At 35.9% G+C, this 12,111-nt stretch overlaps 2 protein-coding genes across 2 annotated transcripts; one reads left to right on the top strand and one right to left on the bottom strand.

Annotated features, from left to right (window-relative positions):
* The first annotated feature begins 50 nt into the window (after window positions 1-50).
* On the top strand, window positions 51-6,169 carry LOC147847412 (ACT domain-containing protein ACR9-like). The gene is made up of 5 exons (XM_087339230.1): window positions 51-732; window positions 2,631-2,736; window positions 2,831-3,143; window positions 3,296-3,580; window positions 3,834-6,169. The coding sequence occupies exons 1-5, from the start codon at window positions 408-410 to the stop codon at window positions 3,978-3,980; spliced, it is 1,176 nt and encodes a 391-aa protein (XP_087195356.1). The 5' UTR covers window positions 51-407; the 3' UTR covers window positions 3,981-6,169.
* A 2,504-nt stretch (window positions 6,170-8,673) lies between these two features.
* LOC147847411 (uncharacterized) lies at window positions 8,674-11,733 on the bottom strand (the record flags this gene model as incomplete). The annotated part of the gene is made up of 8 exons (XM_087339229.1): window positions 8,674-9,148; window positions 9,248-9,446; window positions 9,725-9,815; window positions 9,905-10,158; window positions 10,281-10,490; window positions 10,584-10,677; window positions 11,342-11,439; window positions 11,530-11,733. Coding segments are annotated over 8 exons (1,383 nt in total), but the record flags the coding sequence as incomplete, so codon positions are not given.
* Window positions 11,734-12,111: the final 378 nt, after the last annotated feature.

Here is a 12,111-nt window from a genome sequence, read left to right as displayed (position 1 = left end):
ATATATTGTTAAAATCTTGAAGTTTGTTATTCGTTATACATTGTTAATATCTTGATGGATTAGTTTTCATCATAGCTTATTACAAATTTCATTTGAAGGGTATGTGTTTCATCAATATTGATGGCTTTTGTCTTTTTATCATACATTCTTCAATCGTGATGGGTATATTTGTAATCACAAATTGTTAAGAAATATTTTGATGGGTCCACGGGTCATTATAGACTATTAAATCATCAGTGTATCATGGATTGTTGAATCATGGGATAATCACCGTCGGATGAAATCATGATTTCTTATTTTTCATTGTAGTTTGGTAATCAAAATCATGATGGGCTCGTTTCTCATCATTGACTGAATGAGCATCAAAGATTAACATCATATTATCGTTGATTGATTTCGTGTCATTGATGGAAATTATGCTTGGCTTATTTCTCATTTCTTTTTCAGATAGTGAAATCATGGCGTCATCCCTAAACCTAAGTTGCTCATCATCTTTCGTTTTGCTTTTTGCAGACCTGTCAACAGACGGGAAATGGTGCTTTGGTCTATTTTGGGTTTCTAATAGAGATGGAACAATGAAAACCATCAGGTGGATTGCTTTGAAAAAACGGCTTATTGCTGCATGCCCCTCGACGAGGCCGCATATTTTGTTGCCCCAATTGTCAGAGCCCAAGCTCAATGTCACACATGTCTTGCAGACTTCTTCTCGTGATCGCTCAGATCTACTCAATGGTAAGATGCTTATCCAATCAATCAACATATAACCTCCTAACTTGCTATCTTAACTCTAATTTGTAATGCCTCTGCTTGCCCACTGATTTGCAGAAAAAAACGCCTTAGTAGATGCTGTTAATGAAAATTTTGCCTATCCTTCAAAAGCATTGTGGATGGATTCCTCACTTGCTGGATGGATAAACTTGTTGCTACCTTAGGATCACATCATGAGAAAACTGTTCATATGATATTTGATGTATTAAAGAAGAATGCCTTGTATTTTTGTGAAAATGTAATGACCCTAGCAGAAAATCCTGAAAATGAATTAAGGTTGTAAAGTTGATCTCATTTGATAAATTTTCAATGTCTGAAATTAGATCACAATGGATCTGATTTTCGAAATTGAAATCTGATTAATTATGTGGTATGCTTGGACAAAATTTCTGCATATGCAGTGAATCATTAGATTTCTTATTGAATATAATATCAAATTAGGCCATTTCAATTAATATTATGATACTATCAAATTCAATAGATGATCGATGTCAATTTTAAAATTTGATTTGAGTTTCTCTTATATTTTCGAATCAAAAGCAAGGAGCAGTATCCAGTTTCCATTTCTGCTAAATGTTGATTTCTTTCGGATTTAGGTTGTTTATAGGATGTTAAAGGAATTGATTTTGTTGAATTGTTCTATTATTATTATCATTATTTTTTCATTCTAATTATTAATGGGAATTTGACTTTTAAAATGATTTTTTATTTTATTGTTAAGAGCCAATTAATTAGCTCTATAGTGTTATCATTTCAACCATTCTGACATACAAAGATTCCAAGTCTTCACATATTGATTTTTGGTAATTTAAATTTAAAAATTGATTTGTTGTTAATTTCAAAAGTTTTCTTTAAAATGTCTGTGTTTCATTTGGATTATTAATGTGAAGTTTAGAATCCTGATTGTTAGCATGTAATTTTATAATCCAAGGTTATTCCACAAGTTTAATTTTCTTTATTTCATAATGTCTGTTCGTCTGTTTATCGGTGAATTTAGGTCCTATTTATTCAGTTATCTCTATATTCAGTAGACTCAAACTGTAGGCACTAAAGAATCACTAAAACTTATAGAAGGCTACTTTATTGAAGAAGGCTTGGGTGGGGTTAAAGAACTCTCATCAAGATTGCAATTTTACTTGGATCAAGATTCTAAGCAATTGATCGTTTCCTTTTTAAAGAGGTTAAGGGAGATTTTCTGAAATTTCCTATTTTAACCTGGCTTGTTAATGCCTTTTATTTGCTCACCCTTCTCTCTATTTCTCTTTTCTACCTCAAGTCTTTCTTATCTCAGCTCGTAGTTATTTCTTATCGTAGTCCTTTTATCAGGTCATAGCCAAAGGAGAGCCCCTACAATATACACTACAACGTAGAGTCTCAGCTTTATGTGAAATTTGGGTGGAATATTATGTTTCTTGCCTTTTCTAAGGTAAGGTTTAAAGATACCATGTATTGCCAATTTTATTTCTTCAAAATACATCAAAAGTTTTGATTGAAAGAAACTTGTGGTGTCCTTTCCCCCTGCAGTTTGATACCTTCTTCAAACAAGTGTTAAACCTGTGATTAGTTCTGGTTCCTTCAACTATGACTAGAGTCTAAGCTATACAGAACAAGAAACTATTTTGCAAAATGAGGCTGTGTGCTACATCAAAAGTTTTGATTGAAAGAAACTTGTAGTGACCTTTCCCCCTGTAGTTTGATACCTTCTTCAAACAAGTGTTAAACCTGTGATTACTTCTGGTTCCTTCAACTATGATTAGAGTCTAAGCTATACAGAACAAGAAACTATTTTACAAAATGAGGCTATGTGCTATTGCAACCATTTCTTATACTCTCTTTTGTTTTTTTTTTGGTTTATAATAAAGATGTTGCTCGGATATTTTGGGAGCTCCAGATTACAGTTCAGAAACTGAAGGCCACAACCACTCCAGATGGCAAGGCATTGAATATTTACTATCTCACCGATACCAGGTTTGTTTTATGATAAGATACATTATGATTTCTTGATCATGCCTAACAGTGGTGAATTGGCTTTAAATGGAAAAAGTATGATGTCATTTTACAGGGGAATGCTGAAGGAGAAAAAGAATCAAGATGAGTTATGTGCAAAGTTGAGAGCAGTCATTGGTGATCCAGTTGGTCACTATGAAATAAAGCAAGCTGGACCAGAATGGGGTGATCTTGATTCTACCACCTTTCTGAGCATACCGTCGTATGTTGAAGACCTTTGTTTGAAAGGGCCATCAGGAACCGATAAAGTTTCTGTTGGTTTAGATAACTCTCTCAGTCCCAGGCATACATTGTTGCAGATCTCTTGCAATGATCGTAAGGGGTTGTTGTACGACTGCATGCGGATATTAAAAGATTTTCAAATGCAGGTATTTCAAACAGAGCCATTTCTCTTTTCAAAAATAGAAAAGAATTATTCTAATTTTTTTGTGAAGAAACATTACTTTTTCATGGTATTCAAAATGTCAGAGCCAGTCTTTTTCTTTTTCTTCTATCTGAGGAAATATTTACACCATTTTAGGTCGCATATGGACGTTTTACAGTTAGTGATGAAGGTACTGCAGAAATTGAGTTTTTCATCTCACAGAGGGGTGGCCAGAAGATTCTTGATCTTCAGAAGCAGGAGACTCTTTGTGCACGGTTAGAGCTGGAGATTGTTATTCCTGTGCAGGTCATGATTGCAAGTAGAGGTCCAGATATGGAGTTGTTAGTGGCTGCACCAACTCAGATGTGTGGGCAGGGTCGGCCTCGAGTTCTTTATGACATTACATGTGTTCTCAGGACGCTTGGAATCTCCATATTTAAGGTAACCAAGATAGGATGCATACCGAGAGATGTGTATATGTATATGTTTTTGTGTGTATATTATATCTAAATATGTATATATGTTCACACACTTGCACATACACACATGTGTATGTACATAAAATATACATGCTTAAGGTGCCTTATTGTAGTACTGATGACTGTTTTGAAATGGATCTATGGCCAGATGTCCGTTTTCTATTGAATCTTAATATTTTGGTGTTGAGGTTTGTATTGCTTGCAATGTTTTGCAGGCAGACATTGAATGTTATCATTCAGCAGGTGACCGGCGATGGGAGTTCTACAGGATTTTATTTGTTGAAAAATCTGAATTGGATTCATCAAGCAGCCATATTCGAAGCCTTATAGCCCAGGAAGTCAGAAGCAAGTTAATGGGATGATGAACCTTGCACTTTGGTGTCAAACAGCTTCTGAACTCCGGGTACGGGTTATCCATCATCGTGCTTATGGATAAACAATGGTGCTTGTGGTACTGTGTTCTCTAAACTATGTGTTAGACTGGAATATCCAGAGAAGAGTAATGCACTTCCTTTTCGGTCCAGAAAACAGTAATGAAATCCTTTTGCCTAGCCTACACATGCATTTGTAATTAAAAAGTTTAGATGTTCTGGATGGTTACCCAGATGTTCTTGGGCGTGGTAACCAGTGTTGAGCGAGCAGCAATGGATGGTACAGGAAGATAATTCAATCCGCTGGCTTTGTCAAACATCTAGACGTATACTCAGAAGGCTACAGTTTTAGTACAGGAGACAAACCTCAATCTGGGCATTGTTTTCTTCCATGGTGTTGTATCTATGGCTGAACATGGGGTAAAACTTGTACTGCATTGCTAACTAACTTCAGATAGAATGTCAGCAGAGTACTGATCTGCTTTTTGTTTTGAGCACACATGTCCATTTGTTCACTTAATGTTCTGATGGTTAGTTGAACTCTTTGAGTTTAGCTGCAAAGCTATCCAGTGGCTCAATGCACATATGAGAAAGTGACCAGCATGCTCTCATATTAGGGGCATTCATCTGATTTTGTCTTGTATAGTCTATGCCATATAGATATTTGCCCCAAAAGGTAAGCTGATCATTGCATCGAAATATATGCATACTCCAGTATTGCGACAAATATGATATTTTGGGTTTATTAAGACCACCTGCAAGGGAAGCTGGTATCAATGCAATTGCAACAAAATGATGTGATGCATTGGTATGTATGATTTGTATTTCCTGTGTTGGCTACTGTGGATGCAGAGGCAAAAATGCCGATTATTGCATTGAAGCATGCCAGTACCAGCGATTTGCTATAAATATGACATTTTGGGTCTTCAGGGAAGTAATGTCTACCACCAATGGATCTTTAGCCAGAGTGGAAATATGCAGTGTATCACACCACACAGATGAGCCATTCATTATTGTGGACATTGCCGCGTATCACATCAAATCACACTAGTATCATGTATTTCATTCAAAATATGCCAATCATTGCATTGAAACCATATGCATCCATAAGAGATTTACTACAAGTATGTCGTTTTGGTTCTATATAACACCCACCTACTATTATGTCAATTCCAACAAGATGATGTAAAGTGCTGGTGTATCACATCACGTCAATTCCAACAAGATGATGTATCACATCAAGTCACACAAGTACCCGAGATCTACAGGGGAAGTAATATCTACAATGAATGGGTTATTTGTTAATGTGGAAATATGCTGAGCATTGCGCCACAAATGGGTCATCCGCTGTTGTGGGTGTATGCCGAGTATTGCATCAATTACAATAGTACCAGATAATGTATTCCAAATATGCCAAAGCTTTGTTTCAAAGTATATGCATCCACCAGAGATTTGCTACAAATATGATATTTTAGGTCATTAATGCCACCTACAATGGAAGCCATATCAACTGCAATTTCAACAAAATGATGTTAAGAGCTGGTATGCATGATATTGTGATTCCTGTGTTGGTTACTGTGGATGCAGAGGCAAATAGGACTCTGGGTCTCAGCAAAGCGTGCGCTTTAGCTATTTCGTTTTGGTTGTATTACAAATGGGTATTTTTCTTGTGGGAATATGCTAAGCATTGCACTACAAATGGGCCTTTTGCTAGTGTGGACATTACAAGTATTGCATCAAATAACACTAGTAACAGATATTGTATTCCAATTATGCCAAGTATTGCATCGGAGAACCAAGCACTGAAGATTTGCCATAATATGATATTTTGGTTATGTAATATCATCTACAAGAGAAGCACAATGTACCACAATTTCAACCACTTGTTTACTGCGCTTGTCTACATAAAATACAAACAACGGAAGAAAATGCTGAATCATGGGAGAGCAGCGGTATTGCTCCCGAAGTTGTCATTGGGTGACTGTCTTGTATGACTATTGGTCTTGATAGGAAGAAGAATACAAGATGCAATAGATATAATAGAACATGCTAAAATTCTCCACAGAAATAACCTCCATTCTCATAGATATTTTATTACAACTTAACACATGATTATTATGTACAAAGAACAATAAAGCGAAACTTCGTTTGAATAACAGTCTTTGATTGATTGTATCTTACTGGAATATGGGTTTTATGCGGAGAATTTGAGATCAATGGATCTTATACTCTTTCTAGTGCTAAATTGTATTCTTATCAAACCATATGGTGGCCTCAAGTCTCACTAATTGCACTACTTGTTTTTCGGTGGGGGTTGGAGCCAAGAAGAGCTCCACCCCCCTCCCAAGGGGTTGAGCTTGAGGAAGATAGAGAAAGAGAAAGAGACAATTATTTGTATTCATGTCCCCTATGGTCGGGTTATGTATGTACATTATATGAGGATCACAATCCAAGAACATCCAATGAGGCTCGTGAGTTGTAGGTTAGTTACATAACCTTCTAACAACCTAGACCCACTTTATAACACTCTTATTTTTGCATACATTCACATAAATGTGCACATGTTTACACATATAACAATATACTCACACTTACTCTTTTGTGCACACTTGCACAAACTTACAACATGGCTTTTAACACAAGACTTTGCACTTATCTATCCATGTACCATCACTTATACACTCATACACTAATAATCCTATGGATAACACTAATCTAGTGACATTACAAAAATACATGAGATTATTATACATACACAATACACAAAGAAGTTACATGTCACATGAACATTGCAATGCCTTTTGTGGGTCATTGTTATAGGCATAACCTTGAGAATAAGTCTAAATCTAATGTTAATGGTTTAAGGATAGGATAAGTGGGAAACCACTTATCCTAGGGCTTGGGATGCCCCATTCATCACAATATCGTAGATACTCTTGAGCTTCTAGGTGAGGCTAACCGCTCTTCTTTAGATTTGCTATTCAGTTAATAAGATTTAGTTAGGTATGTGACATCAATAGTATTTCATGTTTGTCTCATGTCCTCTGATATAGGGTGGTTGATGTGATTAAGCACCCTAAGTGCATTCTTTTCCTTAACCACTTATTATATTGCTCACCATTGATTCATTTGTAATAGTCGTGAAGTGAACAAAATACTAGGAAAAGTCACACATGGATTGAGATGTGCCCTAGTCTCTTTATCTTTATCTTTTCATTAGTCCCTTGAACTAAGGTTATCAAGAGTTTAAAATTTTGACATGGCTACACAAGTTCTCATTTGTACTCCCTTGAACTACGCTTTAGGCTTGATGTTGAGAAAGACCTTTCTCCAAGGCTAAAGGTATTGAGACTATCAACCGCCAATTATCACCATCTAGTTAATTTGGATAATAGGAGAGCGGTTGGCAATAGTGCTCAAAAAAACGTTTTCCTAAACAAATTTGAATAATAAAGTGAATCAATAATATATTGGTTTGCATTTTATAAATCCCCTTGAATAATTTACAAGATTTGAAAAGGCCAACAATGCAACAAAGTGTAACCTCCACATTACATGGGTTAAACATTTAGGAAGATAGATACTTTCTTCTTGACAAGACTAGCACCATTTAATCTACTATTCTCTTCAATCCTTCCACCAATTTGGTTTGGAGGGATGGGAAAAAAGAATAGGCCATGGCTTGAAAGCTACGACATCGTCCATTATGATCTATGGAAAAACATAAACCCCTATGAAAGTTTATAATTAATTTGCAAGAGTATTGTGGTAAGTGAGCTTGCTTATAAATAGTGATGTTGCCTTTTTCGTGATATCTTAGATCCTACTACCTAGTCTATATGTGAAGAAACTAAATAATACCAATCAGGCCAAAAACAATCTATCAGTACTTCGTGATATGCACATACACTTTATACATACATATATGAATGCAAATGACAAAATAAGTACTTGTTTTTTAAGTTGCAATTAATAAGATGCAGTACTCGGCTATTTCACCAATCATGGTAGACAACTTGAACCATAACCCCAATGAATAACAAATGTTTTGTTTGCCCCCATTATAAAATAGAAGTATGAAATCCTTATTCAAACTTATTTCACATGCTTCACCTTACGTGCAAGATAAGCACCATTGGAATATGATGGTGTTTACTTCTATATTTTAAGAGTGTTTTTCTAATAACATGTGATGTAGAGGGGAATGGACAAAAACTTGTATGAATTTCGTTCCATGAAGAATTAATATCACCAAAGGATTACTAAACCCTTTTTTTGTATGAATTTGTATGAGTTTTATTGTATTTTTGTACTTTATTTGTTCAAAAATTATGCTTCAAAGTTTTAAAATTGAAAGTAAAAATAGCTTGCCACATACAAACCATTTTGGAATTTGAATAGATTTAGATGAAGGGACCACTTCCAACATGTTGATAACCATCAAGAAAGCTACCCTTAACTACTTTTAGTCTCGAAATTATATAGTTGACCCTAGTTGGAACTTTATATCAACCTGGACACGGCCACATATGAGAGACCAAAAGGTTGTTTTCCTTTATATTACATTCTTCAATAAACTTATCTGAATTCATGCTCGATGCCATAAGAGAAATAGTCTTTCAATAATTAACAGCAATAGAGTCCACCATCATTGACTTTTCATACTCTACCAAAAGACCGTGGATAAAGTTAACACCAGCTTCATATTTATATAGGTAGCTTCAATAGATCTTTTTACAACATGCTGTTACAGCTGGCTGCATTTAACCACTTGTCCAAACATGTCGGATCATGTTACAGTTAAAACCAACCCAATAAACATTGTCACGCCATTTACACATGGTCAATTTAGATTTATCTGTGCCCAAAGAGCTCTGCCTAATCCCACCTGTTCTAGAGAAGAAGAGCCCATCAATGAGAACCACTTCAATTCTTCAGTGATGTATGTAAAACCACATAGACAAGCTGTCTAAGGCCAGACTGCAGCTTTTCAATTGCGACACTTCCATCACTCTCCAAATCACTTGTTAAAGTATGTGCTTTCTCTTCAATAGATTTCTCCCACATGAATTCATGCTTTGCATCATCTCTTTCACCATCCTTTATTGCAGCATCACTTTTCAGAACTGCCTGAAATGCTGCAGTTACATCACCAATGCCTGCACACAAAAGAAGTGAAAAGCAGGTTTAAATAATGTGTCCCTAGAAGGCAGCTTTGTTCCTAAACCCCATTGACAAGAAAATTTACAATATTATACCAGTTACAAAACTAACTGAAATAACTTCAATATCATCAGCCATAGCCTGTGCTTGGGCCCTGATTAACTTAGCTTTCTGTAGACAATCTTTGGGCCACACTGAACTGTCTTTGTCCTCTTGCTCAGCAGTAGACGATAGAAGTGACTTTGCTAGATTTAACAACTGAGAGATGCCAGATGCACACAACTCTGATAGTCTCTGCAAGCCCAGCATGTTGAGAATCAATCAATAATTACATTGCATGTTATGATGCTTCTAAAATGCTTTAGATACTGAACTTGTTACCTAACATATATACACATATATAACATTTATTACCTACATGTGCATCTGTGTGTGTGGTGTGCGCGATGTGTGTAAATTCATAGTTGTGATATCCCCTTTCTAAAGAGATGATGATACCATTTCCGATTACTATGTCTGATAACTTCTACATTCAAATGTGAGAACATTAAATCTTGAAGGATGACACATACATGCACTCCTTCAACTTTGATAGCCTCTAAACGATCTGTTGTCTTCTGGATGACTTCAGTAATAGCCAAACCACCAAGGGCTACAGTGAATCTGAATATATACACAATTATGAGTTCATCAATCCTCTGCATTTAAGATCTTAAAGAAAATAAAGCTCGCTAACAGAAAAAAAGAATTACCCTGCAGCCATTTCAGCAGCTTTCGCTACGCTAGTCTCACGAATAGTCTTAAACTCACTGTTATCATCGATCACTCCTAATTCCACTTGCTTACCTTTGTCAACTTCTGAGACCTCATTACCATTTGCTCCCAAGTCCATGATTTGTTGCAGCTGCCTTAACGTCGCATCAAACAAGGACTTTTCCTCACTTAACAGCTTTGACTTGGCTCTATTGCATAGAAGCATATGATGATTTGATATTGCTTCAAGTTCCTGCCAAACAGAATATCATATTATCCAGATATATTCTGCCTATTGAAGGGATTAGCTCAGAGCAAAGAAAATCCTTTCATACTAAGCACTTATCCTGCATTTGCAAGATTAAAATTACTGACCTCCAACTGCTCTGGGCCTCCGTATATGTAGAAACAACGATCAAATGTCACATCATCCATGAAATGTTCATCCTCCTCTATGGCATCTCCATCTGATACTTTTGGCTCATCTTCAATTTGAATTCCAGCCTCTGTGACAATCATATCCATGGCTTCTCTGCCAACATACTCAAGAACCTCCAAGCCCTTAGCTGTGATAGCTTTTCCACTCTTCATTTCAATGGACAAATGAATTGTGGTCACTGATAACGCCAAACATTCAAATATAGAATACTTTCAAGAAAAAGGATGATGTATGCCAACCTCTAACAGACCAGGAGCAAGAGTACCAGCCTTGTAAGTAAAGCTTCCCTGTTTCTGTAAACTTTCTGCCAGATTCTCTGCTGAATGCTCAAGCCTGCACATCAATATTTTCATCTTTCTCTTGTCAACACATATATTTTTTATTAGGAGTCAATGTTAGGACTAGAGATGAGAGGTTTTGTTCATGCACAGACTAGATAGACAGCTATGGTCTGGACATTACATCTCTTCTGCATTTCCATTCTTATTGGATTCAAGATATTTTCCATCCATTCAACCAGTGGTGGTAAGGTCAAGCCATATGGGTGTACACATTCTTCACCAACGTACATGGTCAAGATTGCCGATGTACAAAACACACCTAAGATTCTTCATTTGCCTATGGTTCAAGATTGATTGATAATATCAAAGACATCACCAATATCAAAAACATCTTCCATGAACTTCCATTTGCATATTATCACCAAGATTCTGGCAATATTCAAAACATTTTCTAAGATGTTTGTTCGTATACGGTTTTTTCCCTGTGTATTCTTACAGTCAAAACCATAAATCTTCCAAGATCTTCCATTTGCCAGTATTAAGATTTCAGCCATATCTTAAATATTTTTTGAGTTCTTCGATTTTTCATTTGCTCATGCCAAGATTTTCCCCATATCATTAACACTTTCTAATTCCCTATATCTTTGATTTGCACCGACCCAGATCTTGTTTAATCAGACCTGTTTTTCCCTATATCATAACAGATCAGAACATACTTTTGAATAAAATTTCTGCTCCCTTGCCAAGCTGTCCCAAATGCTTGCCATGCTCCTGAAGCCAGATTCTCAACTGATGCATCAATAGCTTTCAGACTCTGCATATACAAGTAGAAATAGATTTTGAATAGAGTGATGTGTAATAGAGTGGCTATTTACATATAAACAAGGATGAAGGCAATACTTACATGAGTGAGTGGAGTGTCTTGACCAGCCTCTTCCAGCTTCTGTAAAGCTGCATTTCTAAGCTTATCCTCAGGAGATTCAAGCTCCTTATTCTCTGTAGAAGGTTCTTGAGTACCCTCTTCTTCTTCTTGTAGCTTAAGTGAATTGGTAACATTATCCTGCAATTCTGCAACTCCTTTTGCTGCATCTTTTGCTACAGCAATAGCCTAGGACATTATTTTCACCAGATAAAACATCAATGTAAAGACAGATCAAGGTAAAGAAAGAAAACGACAGATCAAGGTAAAGATAGGAAAAGACAGGTCAAGGTAAAGAAATGACCCATAAAAAATACCAAGATTGCAAAAAAAAAGGTAAGAATGAGATAAAAAAATGCCAAACCCTCTAAATAAAAGGAGTTTTTTTCCTGGAGCGGATCAAGATAAAGAAAACGATTCTAATGACAGAAAACAAGGTAATAAAATAACTCAGAAACGAAAAATTTCCTGCGTATCAGATTATCTTCATGCTTTCTTCTTAAAAAGGTCAAAAGAACACAAAAATGTAAATTTCTCACTATATATATGTAAAGCCAAATATTCTTC

This window comes from Azolla caroliniana, unplaced genomic scaffold, assembly GCF_043228905.1.
Source record: "Azolla caroliniana isolate FFs.n. ecotype wild unplaced genomic scaffold, voAzoCaro1.0.p SCAF_1060, whole genome shotgun sequence".
Lineage (NCBI taxonomy): Eukaryota > Viridiplantae > Streptophyta > Polypodiopsida > Salviniales > Salviniaceae > Azolla > Azolla caroliniana.
The sequence above is the reverse complement of the archived record's forward strand: the minus strand, read 5'-3'. Positions and strand labels throughout refer to the sequence as shown.